Source organism: Balaenoptera ricei, chromosome 8 (assembly GCF_028023285.1).
Source record: "Balaenoptera ricei isolate mBalRic1 chromosome 8, mBalRic1.hap2, whole genome shotgun sequence".
In the NCBI taxonomy this organism is placed as follows: domain Eukaryota; kingdom Metazoa; phylum Chordata; class Mammalia; order Artiodactyla; family Balaenopteridae; genus Balaenoptera; species Balaenoptera ricei.
The window spans coordinates 70314353-70333351 of record NC_082646.1 but is presented as its reverse complement, the minus strand read 5'-3'; the positions used below and the strand labels follow the sequence as shown (position 1 = coordinate 70333351).

At 42.0% G+C, this 18999-nt stretch overlaps 1 protein-coding gene across 12 annotated transcripts in view; it reads right to left on the bottom strand.

Annotated features, from left to right (window-relative positions):
* Positions 1 to 18999, bottom strand: part of TEAD1 (TEA domain transcription factor 1) — a 264165-nt gene that overhangs the window by 12625 nt on the left and 232541 nt on the right. For all 12 annotated transcript variants that reach the window (XM_059931160.1, XM_059931164.1, XM_059931163.1 and 9 more), the window contains 2 exons: positions 5279 to 5419; positions 693 to 845 (listed from right to left, as the gene is read on the bottom strand). In XM_059931160.1, coding sequence (XP_059787143.1) covers positions 693 to 845; positions 5279 to 5419 — 294 coding nt within the window. The remainder of the gene's footprint in view (positions 1 to 692; positions 846 to 5278; positions 5420 to 18999) is intronic.

Sequence of the window (18999 nt, the reverse complement as noted above, 5' to 3'; positions counted from 1 at the left end):
TTAGCTGCCCATTAAGTTTTGACCATACTTTTCAGCCCATAAATATTCTCCCCCCGCTCCTGGTTATGCCACTGTATTCTAGTTTATATTTCTCCTGGTACTGAGGGTTTATATTTTGCTATATTAATGTATGTTACTTATAATAATAAGGCCTTGTAAATCCTTCATGAAATGAGTCTAGGTACGTTTGAAGCACAAACCTGCTGACTCAGCTTTTGCCTCATTTATGATTTGTATACCATGGTGCTGCTGAGACTCACACTTAGCTAATACTGGAATTACCCAGGGAACCTTAGAAAAATACACATGCCCGGGTCCTATCCTCAGAGATCCTGATTTAACTGATCTAGGATGCAGCCCTGCTATCGGGATTTTTAGATATTCTCCAGGTCTTGCTAATGTGCAGCCAGAATTAAGAATCTAGTTGTATCACCCTCACCCTCCCTTCCCAAATTCCAGTTCGGCTAAGCTTAGAAAGCCCAGCCAGATGAGACCCCTTTCTCTTCCACAAACTTGAGCCAAACCAAGTTTGCCCTATGGATGTGTGAATTCAACTGCTGATTGACCACCTGGGGCCCAGCCCCACAGTCTAGCCAGTTACCCTTGGCCCAAGCCCCAGCACCTCCCAGGCCCATCTTCCCCACCAGCCTCATGGCTGAGTCTGACAAAACATGAAAGAGACAAACAGTTACCAATAAAATTGTGAAGTTTTCCAAAACACTGTTCATCATATATTTCTCTGGTAAGTGTTTGAGCTTGTGGATGAAATTGATCATATATTCACACATCGGGGAGCGGTTTATTCGGTATACAAATCGGCCATTCTCAAACCTTGCATATTCCGTCTGTGAAGGAAAAAGGATTTGAGCATTTGTACACTTTTGACTTCAAAATACATAAAAAAGATATTATTGCCTGTAAAAGCATTTTACTTTTTCAACATGAATCACCTGCTATATGCTGCACTACTTATGTAGTTTACTTCATTTTAAAAAATCCTATCTCCAAACTTAACACCATACTCAGAATCCAGTATTTTTCTGGAAATTTTTTTTTTTTAACTTGCGAAGATCCCACTGAAGCACTTAGAAATAAGAAAGACACTCTTAGATACTCTGGATCAAAGAGGAATTTAAAAAGAAATTACAAGCTATCTAAAGAGTAATGAAAAAGAAAATATTTACATCAAACTTTTGGGACTCAATGAAGCTATACTTGCAGGAAAGCAGCTTCATGTCTTCATCATTAAAGATGAAAAGTTATAGAACTTAGTACACATCTTAGAAAATTAATAAACCCTACAAAATAAACCCAAACCAGTGAAAACCAGGAATAGGAAATTAATAAAGATAAAAGCTCAAATCAATACAAAGGAAATTTTTTTAAAGATTTTTTTTTTTGATGTGGACCTTTTATTTTTTAAAGTCTTTATTGAATCTGTTACAATATTACTTCTGTTTTATGGTTTTTGGTTTTTTGGCCACGAAGTATGTGGGATTCCAGTTCCCTAACCAGGGATCAAACCCGCACCCCCTGCATTGGAAGGCGAAGACGTAACCACTGGACTGCCAGGGAAGTCCCGCAAAGGAAATTTAAAATGTAGACAGGATATAAAAACTAGTTCTTTAAAAAGACAAAATAAAATAAATAAACCCTTCCCAATCTTAAGAAGAAGAAAGAAAAGAGACAAAACCACAATTACATTATTGTTCAGAAGATTTAGAGGAGGTTACTTCATGTAACTCTTTGGCAACCAACCAACCAACCAACCAACCAATCAATCAATAAAAGCAAAGGAAAACCTAGAGGACAGGATGATTTCCCAGCAAAGTACAAATTGCTAATACTGAACCAAAAAGAAGTAGAAAACTCCAATAGGTCAATTACTGTGGAAATGACTAAAAACTATTTAGAAATCTACCACTGAAAAAGGTCCCAAGACCAAATGGTTTCACAGCTAAGTTTTATATAATCTTTAAAGAACAGTTATTTTCAATGATATTCAAACTATGCTATACCATAGAAAAAGATAGGTATTCCAATTATTTTTATGAAATTGATGTATATCCAATACCAAAAGTTGATAGTTTATAAAAAAGAAAAGTATAGATTAATATCACTTATGAGGTGCAAACATTTTACGTAAAATAGCAAACAATGCATCAAAGTATCCAAAGTAGAACTTTCTTCAGGAATGCTGTGGTGGTTCATTCACAGGACATGTGTTAACTCATGATGTCAACAAATTGGAGAAAAATCACATAGTAAGAGTTGCTGAAAAGGCATCTGATAAAATATTGCAGCTATTACTAATAAAAAAAATTTAAGTAAAATAGGAATAGAAAGAAAGAATTTAAATATAAAATAAAGACCATTTATAAAAACCAATAATAAGTTTAATCCCAAACGTCAAAACATCAAAACTATTTCTATTGACATCAGTAACCATACAAGGATACTCACCATCACTATTTCTTTTATTTCTTTTTACAACAGTGTTGGAAGTTTTAGCAAATGAAGAGAAGGTGAGAAAATAATAATAGTAATAATAATAAGTGTCATGAACATTGGAAACGAAGAGATAAAATAAAGTCTTCTCTTTTTGCTGCTGCTAAGATAATACAACAGAGAAAACCCATGAATCTAGGGGGCAAAACCCGCTAGAGATAAATAAGAGAATATGGTAAGATGGCCAAATAGAATATAGATATGCAAAAACTAGGAGCTTTCTTCTATTCTAGTAATTAAAATCTGGAAATTGGAAATTGTATTAACAAATTATATAATATTTAGAGATATATTTAACAAGAAAGGGATAAACCTATATATGAAGACTGTAAAATCTTATTAAAATAGATAAAATGAGATAGAAATGCAAATAGGTTCTTGATTGGAAAGATTTAATATCAATAACATATCAATCTGTCCCCAAATAATATCTAAATCTAATGCAATTACAATTAGGTTGCTCAGGACTTCCCTGGCAGTCCAGTGGTTAAGACTCCACACTTCCACTGCAGGGGGCGTGGGAAGATCCTATATGCCGCGTGATGCGGCCAAAAAACAAAACCCAAAAAAACGATTAGGTTGCTCAAACAAGATTTTTGTTTCTCTTTACATTTTTAAAATGATCTCATAGTTTGGAAGAATAAATGCTGGCTACTTGCCTAGAAAATATATGAAAAAGAAGAGCAGTGAGATTGACTTGCCCCAGCAGATATCAGAACATGCTATAAAGCCACTGTAATCACATCAACACAATAATGGGACATGTAGAGATAAATAGAGGGTGGAATAGAATAGACTCCAGGAACAGCCCCCAGTATATGCAGTAACTTAACGGGGACAGATCCACTCAGTTGGAAAATAAATGATTTAATAAATGATTTTGACACAAATGCCTATCTATTTGGGAGAAAATATAAGCAGACTCCCATTTCACACCAAATGCAGAAATATACTCCAAGCAGATTAAAGGCTTAATTACAAAACTCCACCTGCCACACCACAGCACTTTCTCCATGAAAATGCCTGGGATTTCATCAGTCGAAGACAACCTTTCCCTGTTCCCTGAACTTATAAAGAGATTTGGGTATGTTAGCTGAGGATGAACTGAAGAATAATTTGACATCTGAGAAACTGAGTTACTTATCTGGTTCATCTTTTCTCACAGGTACCTGTCCAGGCAGGAAGTCCATCTACAGGTAAGCCCTGACAACTTGGCCATTTGGTAGCAACGGTAACACTAACCTTCCGTGCTCCCAACCACCAGCAGGTACCTTTGCTTCCTCCTTCTCAGGGGAGATGGAGGTCACGTGGCTCCAGGTCTCCCAGCTGTGTCTCATTACACAGCCACATTCTCACCCACCCTCTCCTTGGACTTCCCAGACACTGCATTGAGCTGGTTTCCCCACCCCGCCCCCACCCTTCTTTGTCCTCGGCTTCTCTGTTCATATCTCCCTTTCCACCTACCCCAGGTCTGGCTGCCACTCTCCAAACTTAACCTTTATCCCTATTTTCCTTGCTATTCCCTCTCTGCAGCTAGCTCTCCATTCCCACAGCTTTGATTATCCTTAATGCTTAGGATTCTCAATTGATATTTTCAGTCTTTACCTGTCTCCCAAATCCTAGTGTTGCATCTATATTCGTCCCTGACTATTTCCAGTTGAACATCTTATTTACTTATCTCTGCTGGTGGCTGCACTGTCCTTCTAAGCATAAAACATGTGATCTTTGACTCTTCCTCCTCTTTAATATTTAATATCCAGTCAGTTTCTAAGTACCATTCAAAGTGTCTCCCTGGATTCCCACTACCACCCTTTTAGTAAAGCTCATGACACGTAAGCTTACAGCTACCATCTAGTCAACTCACTTACATCCTCCTCTACCAGCATAACCCTCCTTAACACCATTCTCAGGATGCCCATCCTGTGCTCGGGAAGCTATGAGGGCCTGCAGCATCCCAAATTCTCCTTGTTCAGCCCAAAGTCTTGAAAAACATCTCCTGCTCCCTCTCTCCACCCAATGCATCCTCTCTCTCATGCCTCAACACAAAGTCAGGTAGGGCTCCTGGACATCTGTGAATAAACACCACTCACTGAGCACGGATGAATTGGGTGATGGGTAGAAGACAACGGAAACCACAACTCTAAATGAAATATCACCTGCAAACATTATTCACAAAAAGCAACCCACCCCGGTAAAATGAATATCCATTTTTTGAAGGGGAGGGAGGCATGAACTATAAAAGCCATAAATAGGTTTTTGGTCCCAGTATGTACTGAAATATATTTAAAACAATTAAGATGAAGGGAGTGGAAATGGCAAAAGCAAAAACCAAACTCAAGGCATCAGGGTTCTAGAAGGCAGGTGCCAATCAGCTCGGGACCACCTTGGTTGTTATCAAGATGCCTGGAAGTGCCCTTGAACCTGGAACCTGGGGTAGAAGGGGTACCATCTACTGGGCAGCAGGGTCTATCTCTAACAGATTCCATATCAGCCCCCCTGCATCCCCCCATCCCAAGGCCTCCTGCAGGACTGACACACTGGCAAGCACAGGGCTGGCTTCAGACAGTCGGAGGGCTGGCACAGGATTACTCCTGGCCTTCTTTCTTTCAGTTGCTTTCAAATCATTTTGCCTTCTTAGAAGTAATGGGGGGGGGAGTGGGAGGGGAAGGAGAAGACACTAGAAAAATAAAACCCTCTGCCCCAGTTTAGTGTTAAAGGAAGGCGACAGGCCGCCCTGAATGAAGGTTCCAGCATACAGAGGCCAACTTACCTCTACTTTTTCTACTACTTGCTTCCCAAAGGAGCAAACTTTGGTGGAACAGGTGACTGTCATGTTCTCAGAACTCTCATACTGACTGGTCACGCCGTAAAAAGCCCCGGCATCATCTTGAATACTGCAGTTTAAATCAGCCTGTTGGAAATGAGATGGAGGTGGGGATTACTCTCTCATCGCAGGAGTCAAAGCAGTAACCATCCGGGTAAGACCTCCACCATGCTGGCTGGAGGGCAGTAGAGGGCCGGGGTGGCTCAGAGAGGTGGTGAAGTGACACCCTGCTAGAAACAAGTTCTATGGCTCACTGGTTATTTTTTGAAGAGAATGCTAGTTTGGGCAGTCTTCCCTTGAAATAATGACATGCTGTATGTATGTTTCATTTTACTTTCTTGCATTCAGTATAGAATACTATATATCCTTGTAATAAGAGATTCATGAGGTCTCTGAAATATGTGCAGAAAGCAGTATATGAATTGTATTCATATTTACTAATCTGTAGATATAGTTAAAAGAACAGGAGAATCTGTAGCTGACTGGCCATTTGTTATATATGTAAAAACAGATACTTCATTAACAAATTACAGCACCCAGAGGGGAAATGGTTCCTATTAAAGACTGGCTTACAAAGATGCAAAATAATTAATACAAGTTCCCACTCATTTAACATACTTTTATGATTACTTAGTAAGTGAGGCTCATGCTAGAAACAATACAGGACTATAAGCCAATATGGGATGTACAGAAAGTAGCTTTAATTTAGATAGAAAATAAGTACCATGTCAAAGGTACTCAGTTCGGACAATGGAAGCATTATTTTCAATTAAGGGTATTTACTTTCAGGATGGTTAAGATTTGAACATGTGGAGAAGGGCTGAGAGAACGCTTGCACAGAAGCAGCCTGGAGTGCTTCATTCTAGCTACACCGTGAGGACTAAGGAGACAGGGAAGAATGAGTTTGGAAATGCAACAAGGGCCCAGGCAGAGGAGGGCTAAGTAGGGGTATGGGTTGTATCCTGTAGGAAATGGGGACCTCTTGAAAGTGTTGACATAAGGCAATGAGGTGATCAGAGCTGAGCTTCAAGGAGAAATGTCTCAGCATGGTATAATGTTCACTGCAGAGGGAGGCTGGGAGGCTGCTGCAGCGGCTAGATCACTGACGGACGGTCCCCTTCCCTCAAATATCTACTGACCCTTTCCTGCACACTAGGCACTGGGTGTGGAGCTGGGGATCAACGAGTCCACACAGCTTACGATTTAGGAGGGAGGACATCGCAACAGAAATAAGCACTCCTGAGATGGGCAGAGAGTCATGAGAACAAACAGTGGGGAGGGAGCCCTTGGGGTCAGGGAAGCTTCTGATGATGATGCAGCTCAGATCCAAAGAGAGAAGAGCTGGCATGGGCCGGTGGATCATGCTGTAAGAGAGAGTGTATAAAGGGCGCTTGGCCAGAAACAAGGCTGGAACAGAGACAGCAAGGAGAGAGGGTAGCTGGGGAGGTGGGGGGGCGTGGAGGGGTGTGGGGGAGGGGCTTACATCCTAAAAACCAAGGGACATACGAGTTTCAAGTACATAGGGTAGGGCCAGTGACAGTTTAGGATCAGATCTGCAATCCAGAAAGGCACCCCTGACCACAGCTTGGAGACTCGAGAAGAGAGTGAGAATGGATGAGTGAGGTGTGTTGGGAGGCCTGGAAGAAGGTCCAGATGAGGCATGGTACCTGGGCTACTAGGATGGCTGCAGAGAAGGAGAGGTGGATCCGACACACAGCGAGACTCTGTCTTGCGAGGTTTGGCACGTTTTGGCTAGCTAATTTTAACACCTTGACAGGCACTAACCGCCATGAACACCTGAGTCAGCCTATATATATTTTTAATAAGTATCTGTATTTCAATTTCCCTCTTGAATTGAGCATCAGGAAAATCTCCATTTCCTTAGGCACAACTTCAGATATGCTGGCTTCAAATAAAGACAGTATACTTTATATTCCCTTTTCTTCTGTGCCAAGAAATTCAAAGCTAAATTAAGTGTCCAACTATAGTCATGAACTTATTCTAGGTACTTCTAATAACTACTAACAACCAGTGTCCAGCTCCTGTTACTGGATTCCAATCTACTTTTACTTGTACTTGTCCAGTTTTACATTATCCATAAATTTAGTAATGCTCCCTCACATTTTGTTTTTTGGAATTTTATGGGGCATAAATTGCAAATAATTAAAAACGCTCAGGTGTGTCTTTTGCTCACATTCAAAGGTTTGACATTTAGCTCCATGAGAGAGCAGTTTAGCGGGGAACGATGGAAGTCTTACCCTGAGATCTGTATCTCAGCTCCTTAAGGCTGAAGAGAGGCCCGTGAGTCTACGTGGGCTCCAACCTCCAGTACAGAAAGATAGCAGTGTATCCTAGGCACACAGGAGCTCTGACACTGGGTTGTCATCCAGCCTTACAGGGCGGGTATCATCTGTTGTGAACTAAGAGAGGGCCTTCCAGAACTCTGAGCTGGTCCTGTCACCAGCTGAGAACACAGAGCTCTGAGAAGTGGCTCAGGTGTTTTGCAGGGGTGGGATGACCAGTGATGTTCTTTGTGGGATTGATGCTCTTACTATTATGATGTAGTTTGTGCCAACAAGGTTTAACTTAAAAAAAAAAAAAAAGTAAAAATATGCATGTGGTAAGTAAAGGAAAAAAAAAACTGTAATCTATTTCTCAAGTGTCCTTTTAGAGATATTTAGCGTTTAGATATTCAAACATACACATTCCCTATTTTCTGCACAAATTGTAGCATTTTTCTAAACCCGGCTATAAATAAATACTTCTTAGAATTCACATAGTACTGATATAGAATACCAGTTTTTAAAAGAACAGCCCTTTAAAAAACTGAACAGCCACACTTTTTGGTGGCTGCATATTATTCCATTATACAGATGCACCATAATTTAACATGTGCTCTACTGATGAATATTTAGAATGCTTCCCAACAACAATGCAATAATAAGTTAAGTGGAACAGGAAAGGTCCATTATAAATTACTTTTACTTTGTTTTCATTCAATTTAAAAAAATTCCCTGCTTTGAAAATGAGAATTAATGGGCCATAAACACACTGTTGACTAATACTGCAATTTAAACAAACTCATTTTGATGTAATCAAGTTGTTGTGAAGGACTGGTGAACAATCAAAAGCAGTCTGGTATTTGTGGTGTAAGGGGTGGAGTGTGGGAAGAAGCACAGGGAAATTAGCAATGTGCAGGGGAGTCAACAGGAGAGTACATGGGACTGGGTTACTTTTTAAAAACTATCAACTTCAAATTACATCAACTTAACCAGGAGGGAGGTTTCTTAAGAATTGCATCTCAACTCCCTAGGCACAGTGTTTTCTTTTCTTTCATTTTTTTCAATGCTCCATTTTTCACTTTATTTACTTCAGTGGCAGTATTTTTTAATATACAATTTTTAAAGGTTACATTCCATTTACAGTTATTACAAAATATTGGCTACATCCCTGTGTTGTACAGTACATCCTTGAGCCTATCTTACTTACACCCAATAGTTTGTACCTCCCACTCTGCCATCCCTATATTGCCCCCCCGCCCCCATACTGGTAACCACTAGTTTGTTCTCTATATCTCTATAATATATTTTGTTATATTCACTAGTTTGTTGTATTTTTTAGATTCCACATATAAGCGGTATCATACAGTATTTATCTTTTTCTGTCTGACTTATTTCACTTAGCATAATGCAATGGCATTATTTTTGACAAGCAAAAGATTTACAATGTAAACAAACTACAAGTCTTAAAATCTAAAGCAAGCATAGAAATAAATATACAAAATAATCCATCCATACATACAAATTCAAAATGTCACCCAAGTTCAGAATGGCGTTCACCATAATTTGATGTTAGCAAAATGGCAGAAAATTTTCACTGCTTTTGTGTTTCCACCTCTATGAGTTTCCACGCTTAAGTAATACTGGTGCTATAGCAGCGGCACACCTAGTAGATCTGACACTTAGAGTGGATCATTTTTAAGACCCCCTTCCTTTGACAAAATTATCTTCAGTAAATAATCAGCACCGTTTCACTGTTTTAAACTTTAAACACAAAAACTCTGAAAGTGGTAACAGAGAATGAAGTAACTCTAGTTCTACTTTTTCGTCTTCGTAACTACTGTGCCCATTTCCAGATTACAGAAGCAGCAGCACTGTGCGGAATGCAGCTCCAACGATTCCAAACTGTTAGAACTTACTCTGGAATATAAGACTGAGTCTTGGGGCTTCCCTGGTGGCGCAGTGGTTGAGAATCCGCCTGCCAATGCAGGGGACACGGGTTTGAGCCCTGGTCTGGGAAGATCCCACATGCCGCGGAGCAACTGGGCCCGTGAGCCACAACAGCTGAGCCTGCGCATCTGGAGCCTGTGCTCCGCAACAAGAGAGGCCGCGATAGTGAGAGGCCTGTGCACCGCGATGAAGAGTGGCCCCCGCTCGCCGCAACTAGAGAAAGCCCTCGCACAGAAACGAAGACCCAACACAGCCAAAAATAAATAAAAAAATAAATAAAATAAATTAAAAAAAAAAAAGACTGAGTCTTTAAGCACATGTGTTATTAAAGAATAAGTACCATAATGGATAAGCAATATAAGTGTGCTAGTTTGAAGCATATATATATGTGCGTGTCTATACATATATACGAAATATATATACGAAGTAAAAGCCCAACACTAATTTTATCAGTTGCTTAAGGCTTAGGCCAACAAAGGATTTTTTTCTTTTTGAGGAATATTTTATTGATAGCATTGTTTAGAACTGCGGGCACAGTGTGATAATAAAAATGACAACCATTTTTAGATGGTTTTGCCATATAAACTTCTCTGCAATGAACCTCCTTAATGCCTGCACCTGGGGCAGACCATTCCCACCCTCTCACCTTTGGTTCACCACTGTCCCTTAGAATTCCCTAAATAATTTAATTAGTTTTAATTCGGAATGGATGACTCGTAGGTACAATGACAGGAAGTATCAAAAATGAAGGTATTCAAGAATTCACATTATGAAACTCCACCATCTGAAACAATCTCAACAAAGTATGAGTTGTAAAGTTGTTAGGATTAACTTTTTTACATAAAATTCAAGTAGAACATACATTCAGAGAAGTGTACAAATCACAAGTTTACAGACTGATTAATTTTTATAAAGTGAACACACCCATGTAACCAGCACCCAGATGAGGAAATAGAAGCCCCCTCATCCATGCTCCCTTTCTGTACAGTCAAACCCCCCATGTCACAAGAGTAACCTTCATCCTAAAATACTGTACGTTAATCTTGTCTGGTTTTGTGAACGTTTCACGAGTGGAATCACATAGTGTTGACTCCTCTGTGTTTAGTTCTATTTGTGCAGCATTACAGTGTGAGAGCCTTCCATGCTGTGGTGTGTAGTTAATCTATCCTTGTCACTGTAGAGTACTCCAATGAATGGACTATACCACCACCTATCTCTTCTACGGATGGACATTTACAATGTTTCCAAATTGAACCTATTATGAAGAGCGCTACTCTGAACATTCAGGGATACGCATTTGATGAACTCATGTGTGCACTCCTGTTAGGTGTTCCTAGGAGTGGAACTGCTGGTCATGAGATCTATGTGCATTTTCAGCTTTCATTTAGATAAAAGGAACAGATGGTTTTTGAATTATCTTGCTTTTCTTAAAAAAGTTTGAGACAACTTTGATTTAATTATTAGTGTATATTTAATAAGTTAGATTTTAAAAGACTTCTCAACTAACAGTAAATAAGCAATTTGCTATTACAACTGCTTTGCAGTTACTTTTGAACATGGAAAATAATTACACAGCCATCCAACCATATCATAGTTGTTCTTTGGGAATTTTCTAGGAGGAGGTATTGATGTGAAAGATAATTATCTGTCAGCTGATGATATTATGAATATCCCAGAAAGAAATATGGTCACTGAACTCCCGTGGAGCAAAGGTAATATCAAAGAAAGAATGCTAACATTAAATCAGCAGCAGAGGAGGCAAACTCTGTAATGAGTCTACGATTTGTGCTGAGTTCCTTATCCACCCTCTCGACTCATTTTTCCCAACTGAAAACTCAGGGCAAACCTATTTCATATAGTTCTGAAGGCAAGAAAATGAGGGAAAAAATGCTGGTATCAGACACACAAACTATTTTTGCCTAATCAGCTCTTATCTGATCACAGGATATTTTCTAAAAGCAAATAAATATAAAAATCCAAGAAACAGGGACTTCCCTGGTGGTGTAGTGGTTAAGAATCCATCTCCCAATGCAGGGGACACGGGTTCGAGCGCTGGTCCGGGAAGATTCCACATGCGTGGAGCAACTAAGCCCGTGCGCCACAAATCCTGAGCCTGAGCTCTAGAGCCCACGAGCCACAATTACTGAGCCCATGTGCTGCAACTACTGAAGCCCGCGTGCCTAGAGCCTGTGCTCTGCAAAAAGAGAAGCCACCGCAATGAGAAGCCTGTGCACAACGAAGAGTAGCCCCCGCTCGCCACAACCAGAGAAAGCCCGCACACAGCAACAAAGACCCAACGCAGCCAAAAATAAATAAATAAATAAATAAATAAATAAATAAATAAATTAATTAATTAATTTTAAAAAATCCAAGAAACAACTAGAACCCAGCAAACTTATCTTCCCAACAAATTCCAAATTCAAAAGATATCCTATCCTCTGGGGATAAGCCAGCTGTTGGGGCCCAGGGCAGGCCGTTCCAAAATGTGCCTCAATGGCATACTTGATTATTTTCGATTAAAGTTACTTAAGAAACAACCAACGGAAGAGGGACACTCTGACCCTCCCCTTGGTCTCCCTGAAAGCAGGAAATAAATCTCTCATATGAAAGGTATACTTCCTGCATCTGGAGGTAGAAGGACACCCTTATCGCCAGAGATAGAGAATTTAGTGCCAAGAAGCCTTTTAAACAAACCTTGTTACTTTAAAAATTTACTTCCCCAAGCCCAAGCCCTGTTTAGATTCTTCACTAATTAAGCACCCCAAACCTACGTCTCTTTGTCCTGTGATTCCTCACAAATTTATCGTTTGTCTAAAAAGTATAATAGATGCCTGCTTCAGCCACTTCTTAGGTCCCATTTCTGTGTGAACTCCATTGCCATGAATTAAAAATTTGTTTCTTTTTCTCCTATTAATCTGTCTTGTGTCAATTTTATTTTCAGTCCAGCCACAAGAACTCAAGAGGGGTAGAAGGGGAAATTTCCCCCTCCCTAGCTGGTCATAGGCCATGTTCTAAAAGGAAAAAAACCCCAAAAAACAAAAAAACAAGCGCCTTGCCGATGTGACTGGAGAGGGCAAGTCCAGGCAAACAGGCCCTTCTAAGGAATCTTTGCCCATTTTGCCCTAGAACAGAGACCCTCCATATGAACTGGGTTCAGAGACCAGCTCCTTCTCCTACCACCTAAGGCAGGAGTCCTTTCTACAGTAACCTGACCTGCGCTGCCTTCTGGCTAAATACTACCTTCAGATACAGGAAAATCATTACTTTAATAAAATACTCACCATGTCCCGGGCAGACCTAATTGTTAGAGAGTTCTTTATCCTGTTGTATTAGTCTTCTACTGCTGCTTTAACAAACTATCACAAATTTAGTGACTTAAAACACCACCAATTTATGATCTTCTACTTCTGTAGGTCGGACATCCAATATGGGTCTCACCAGGCTGAGATCAAGTATTGGTGGAGCTGTGTTCGTTTCTGGAGGCTCTGGGGAGGGATCGGGTTCTTTGCCTCTTTCAGCTTCCACATTCCTTGTCTCTTAGTTCCTTGCCCCATTTTCAAAGCCAGCAACACCAGTGTGAGTTCTCACACTGCCAGCTGTCATCTCTCTAGACCTCTTCTCTTGCCTCCCTCTGCCACTTTTAAGGAAACTTGTGATTTACCCACTCACATAACCCAAGATATTTCCCTGTCTGCTCTTAGCGACCCCCACTCCCCCTTTCCATGTAATCTAACACATCCCCTAACACTGTGATAAGAACTCGGACATGCTGCTGCCTACCACACCCGTTAAGTTGCAATCGGCTTCCCAGCCGCTTCCACCTACAGCTCTGCCTTCTGGAATCACGCAGGCCTAAGAACACTGCTGTAAGACAATCCTGCAACCGTCTTTCATTTCCCCCCTCATCTCACCTTTCCACTCCCCCTTCTCACCCACAGAGTTCTTCAGGTCCTATCTGCTTCCTAGGATCCAAGTTCCACGTTTATTTTTATTTATTTTTAAATTAATTAATTAATTAATTTATTTATTTATGACTGTGTTGGGTCTTCATTTCTGTGCGAGGGCTTTCTCCAGTTGTGTCAAGCAGGGGCCACTCTTCATCGCGGTGTGCGGGCCTCTCACTATCGCGGACTCTCTTGTTGCGGAGCACAGGCTCCAGACGTGCAGGCTCAGTAATTGTGGCTCACAGGCCCAGCTGCTCCGCGGCATGTGGGATCTTCCCAGACCAGGGCTCGAACCCGTGTCCCCTGCATTGGCAGGCGGATTCTCAACCACTGCGCCACCAGGGAAGCCCTCCACGTTTATTTTTACTAAACTCCATCCTGACTTCAGACCTCCCTTCCATCTAGTCCAGAGACTTGAGAATCCTGAGTCTTCACTTGTCATCATCTCATCTCAGACACCTGACGGACAGCACGGACAGCGGTCACTCCTCTGCGTCTCACTTTCCTCATCTCTAACCTCAGAGAAGATCAGTTTCCAAAGGCCACCATTGTGATGAGAAGAGAGAACGTATACGAGACCCATCTGTAAACGGAAATGTGCCACATAAACGTAAACGATGACCACTCCTGTCAACCCAGGGACTTCAACACAGACCTGGACAGAGATTAAAGACAGAGCCTCAAGTCACATCTCCAGAGGTGTGACCCAAAGTAGATGGTGGTTCATAGCCAACAAACAAGATAAAAGCTTTCCCCCCAGAGCCAGTCTGAGTCCCAATCCATGCTTATCAGGTGAGCAGCACAGATGCAGCAACGGCTTTTTTCAAACAGAAAAATTAGTACTTTTTCTGATTTGTGAGTTTATAACAAGCCTTAGGTTTTAGACATAACTGCTCAAACAGGTACAAAATTACAATCTTTCCCACAAAGATATGATTAGAGATGTCATGAAATCCTGCCTGGAAGCAAAAAAGGCCATCATTAATAAATGTGTGGGGAATGAATTAAAAACTTGAGGATCTATATGTGGGCAAGTCCTGGAAAACAGTGTAAGGTCGAAGTAGAAGCAGGTTACAATGCTAGGCAAAGAAAGCTGACTGCACCAGACAGCAGGGAAACAAAAAAGTGAAACATTAAATTTCCTCAAATTCTTCCCTAAATAATCCTTCTCTTACACGCTTGTTACTTCTGCAGCTGAGACATGTAAGTCACAAGACAAGACTTCGGCTTGGTTTCTCCTCTGTTACCTCTCACTCAGCGAGTGTATTTGTTCATGGATGTGTTCCACTGCTTCATTTCATGTTTTTGAAATTGAAGAAGAAAAAAAAAAAAAAGCAATATTCTTCAAAGAATGATTCTTCCCATTTCATGGGTGAGGAAAACAAGGCCTAGCCCAGTTACGTAGGATCCAGAGCCCTCTGAGGGGAAGGCTGGGCCAGGGAAGCAGCTCTGCAAAACCTCAGGCCTCTGGAAACCTGGCTCCAGGTGCCTGAAGGACAGGGAAATGAGCGTGAGGGTTGCCAAGGGCTGAATGGAATGGTGCAGCTCAGGCAGAGGCAGCATTTGGCTGACGACAACTACTCTGTCACTGGCCTCAGAAAGAAAAGGCCTGCAGGAAGAAAGAGGAAGCACATCAGTCCAAAGGCAGGGGAGAGGGCTTGGGCCCCGGGTAGGAAAGGAGCAGGCTGCAGACACTCCCTTCCCACCCGCCTCTCCCTTCCACCTGGAGGGCTTGGAAGGGCTGGGCAGGAATTACTTGGTTGCAAAAATGAAAACATCAAGAGGATTGTCCCTGACAAGAGACAGTATAATAGGCACTGACGGATGCAAGGAGACGCTGGCATTTTCAAACCACTACTTTGAAACTCTCCTCTTCATCTTCTCCCAGCCATGATCAAAGGACCAAGATTTCAAATTGTGAAGCAATTTTTTCCAATGGCAGCATCTGGCTCCTTGGCAGGCAGCGCTGGGAGCCGGGCCCTGTCGTGGGCGTCCATCCAGGCCTGCCACGTGGTGAGGCTCGGCCAGGCAGGGCACCACGTGGGTCTTACAGCTGCTCCCCCAGGCGCCGTGAGCCGGCAGGCAGAAGTGCTCCAGGAAGCAGCCCGGGTAGGGGACTCTTGAGGCTGCTGTCTGCTCCCCAACCCTCCCGCCTGACTCATCTGCACGCATCTGCCCCGGTGGCTTCGGAGGCCTGGGGTGTGGGAAGCTGGGATGACTGTGGGACAGCTGCCACCCCCCCCCCACCCCGGGGCAGGTCGACTTGCATTTGGGGAGAGCGAGAAAGCTGCCCAAAGGGAAGGGAGCCTTTGAGGGTGTTCACTTCGGGGCAGGGGCCATGGGGCCACGGTGCCCCTGCCCGGTGCAACAGGACGCAGCTGTAGCTCTCTGGCCACCGCTGTTTTAAATAAGAATAAGAGGCATAAACTCAGCCCCCCCCCACCCCCGCTCTTCAAGTTACTTCCCACGAACTATGGCATATATTTACATCTACAAAATAGAAGATTTAAAAAAAACAACCACCAAGAGCCCCTTTATAGTGCAGATCGGCACCCCATTTGAATTTCATCAACATTTAGTACTTCAAAGAATCTTAAAAGCTTGCTCTAATTACAATGGGCACTGCTTGAAAGACTGGCTGTTTGCATTGCAAATTCCTACAAATACTGGCATTCATTAAAAAAAAATTCAATTAATATCGCCCACACAACCGGGTAACTGCCACTGGTGACTTCACACATTAGCTGGGGTGAAAGAGCAAAGGTCAGGCCCTAGTACGAAGCAGCCGCACAGGCCAGTTCTCTCCAATGGAGGCAGTTAATGAGTCCTGGGTGCCCAGCTGAGCTGGCCCTTCACCCAGCGCATTCATCAGGCATGCGAACGTCGGTCAGAGACCACCTTTTCCAGACCAGAAAACAAGGCCTTCTTCTGGTCTGGAGCTTTTGTGCATGAACAGTCTTACATAGAACAATAACAACAAATCAATCAACTAATTAACAAGTGTAGAGTTGCCAAATAAAATAACAGGCTGCCTGGTTAAATTTGATTTTTATATAAACAACATACTTTTTCGTAGGGGTAGGGACATATCCCTTTGTCCCAAAGATGGCATGGGACAGACACTAAAAAAGTATGCGTTGTTTACCTGAAATTCAAATCGAACTGGGTGGTTTGAATTCTTATTTGCTAAATCTGGCAACTCTTCTAACAATTCACCTTTACCAAAAAAGAATAACAAAAATTGGGACTTACCCTCAAATTTTCATTGCTGTAAGGAGACATCTTATGCTCAAAATATTTTTGAGTGGGAAAAAAATGAAGCTGCTGAATAACACATGGAGCACAATATTTCTTTTAGTAAAAACAAACGGTGTATGTACAATGTTTGTAGATGCATATAAAAAGTCAGGAAGGATACAGGGCTGGTGGCGGTCGGTCTCACTTTTTCTTCTATAGTCTTTGGAACTGCTTGGAAAATTTAATAAGCTTCTCTTGCTTTGGTAATGTAAACAGTACATTAAAATGGGGGTGGATGGGTAGGGTGTACTTTGCATCTCTACCTTCACAGGGAGAGGGAATTTCACACATCACCAAGGGTATAGGTCCAGTTTTAGACAACTGACCAAGATGCTTGAGGGGTTTATGACTATGTCCAGGTAATCCACTTACTGCTTGCAAAACTGGGTCTGGAAATAAGCAGCCACACCCTGATTGTGCCACTTCAATTCTCTCCTTCTCAAGCTTTTCTTGGTGATGGTTACAGAGTGAAGCTAACTGTGCCTCTGTGAACAGGGTGAATGCTGGGAGGTGCAGGTGTACCACACGTCTGCTTTCCCCTGGGCTTCTGCTTAGCAGCAGCTCTTGGGGGCACAGTGGCTCTGCATCTCAGCCTGTAACCACGGCACAGAGCAGAGTTAAACAGCCACATGCAGGAAAGAATGGACCCCTGACCTTGGCTTTGTTAGCAACCACTGAGCCCAATGGCCCAGGACAGAAAGCATTAGAGGAACAGCTGTCAGATGGATTCTCCCATGAGGTTAAGGGAATTCCCAATTTAGATTCTGCCTAGATGTCCTGAAGAGTTCAAGGTTAAAAAAAAAAAAGTATCCATGGTGGGACTGAGGTCGAGGGATTGAGGGATAAGCAGAGTGAGCTTCTGCTCCCAGCTTCCAGGCTGTCCTATTCTGCCTTATGTTTTCAGGGGATTCAGAAAGACTCTTTTAAATAGTCACTGCCATGGAGATCGTTTCCACCTTCAACTCTCACCATTCTCCAGGTTCTGTGAGGTCCAGCGGCCCCCAGGACCTTCTGTCAACTCTCAGTAGGACTCCTGGTCTCTGCACAAGCATCCACCTGCCTTGAAAACTCCTTCCCACTCTCCTTCCATTGATTAAGTTCTTTCAAGATTCAGCTCAAATGCCACATCTTTGTGAGGCCTTCCAGAATGTTCTCAGGCAGAAAGAGCTCCTCCTCTACCTCTGTGCTTCCGCATTTCCACTAGAGCCCCTATCCCACAGTGTGTCTGCCATCCCACACCAGACCCTAAGGTCTGCCTCTTACTCATGTCTGCTTCCCCAGCTTTCTAGGAGCAAAGTAGAAATCAGTGAATTGACTGATTTGTTGAATGACTCACTGGTGATGTGTATATTCATTACTAATGCAAATGATTAAACTATTTCTATAAGAACCTAACAACTCCAGAGAGAGCCTGGAAAGGTTTTTGTGTGAATCTCTTGAGGTCTCCTCCTACCCCCTTTCTGTAAATTCCTTGAGAAATTTATTCAACAAACTGTCAGATGCCTATGATATCTGCCCACACTATCAGAGCTGGCCAAGTGACAATTATAGGACCCCATGTACAGCAATTCCTCTAGGTGTACTGAGTGAAATAACTCTTCATCAACTGAATTAAAAAAATAAGTAAATAAAATAAAAAAATAAAAAACTGTTGAAAATCTGCTATATACATTGCACTGCTGGATAAACAAATGTTATAGATAGGATCCTTGCTCCCTGGGGAAGGCTTACAAAGTTTAGGGCACAGGGCTGGGAAAACAGGAAGGAAGCAATAATAGACAGCAGTCAATGCAGAAAGCGCTAACAAGCTCCAGATATTTTTCTTATAAAATCAAACCAAAATGGGTTGGATGTGCAAGGTTACTGACTGATCACCATGCACCCTCCAACCCCCATCCTTCTACATGAAATATCAGAACCTGCTATCCAAAGATGATTTTTCAAAAAAACAGACCCTGGTGAAGATAATCATAGGGTCACAGTCTACCGAAGAGAATTTATCATGTATTAGCCCCATAAGTACCTCTGAACATGGTATTTCTTGCTAATCTTCCTTCCACTACATCATTCCATTACTTCCTATTGTTCACATAATTTCAGACCTTAACACTGTTGTGAGAAGAGACAAGTAGAGAGAAAGGGAAAGATTGTTGAACTGAAAGGCCCTTTCCTTATTGATAACCGTTTAAAACATGTG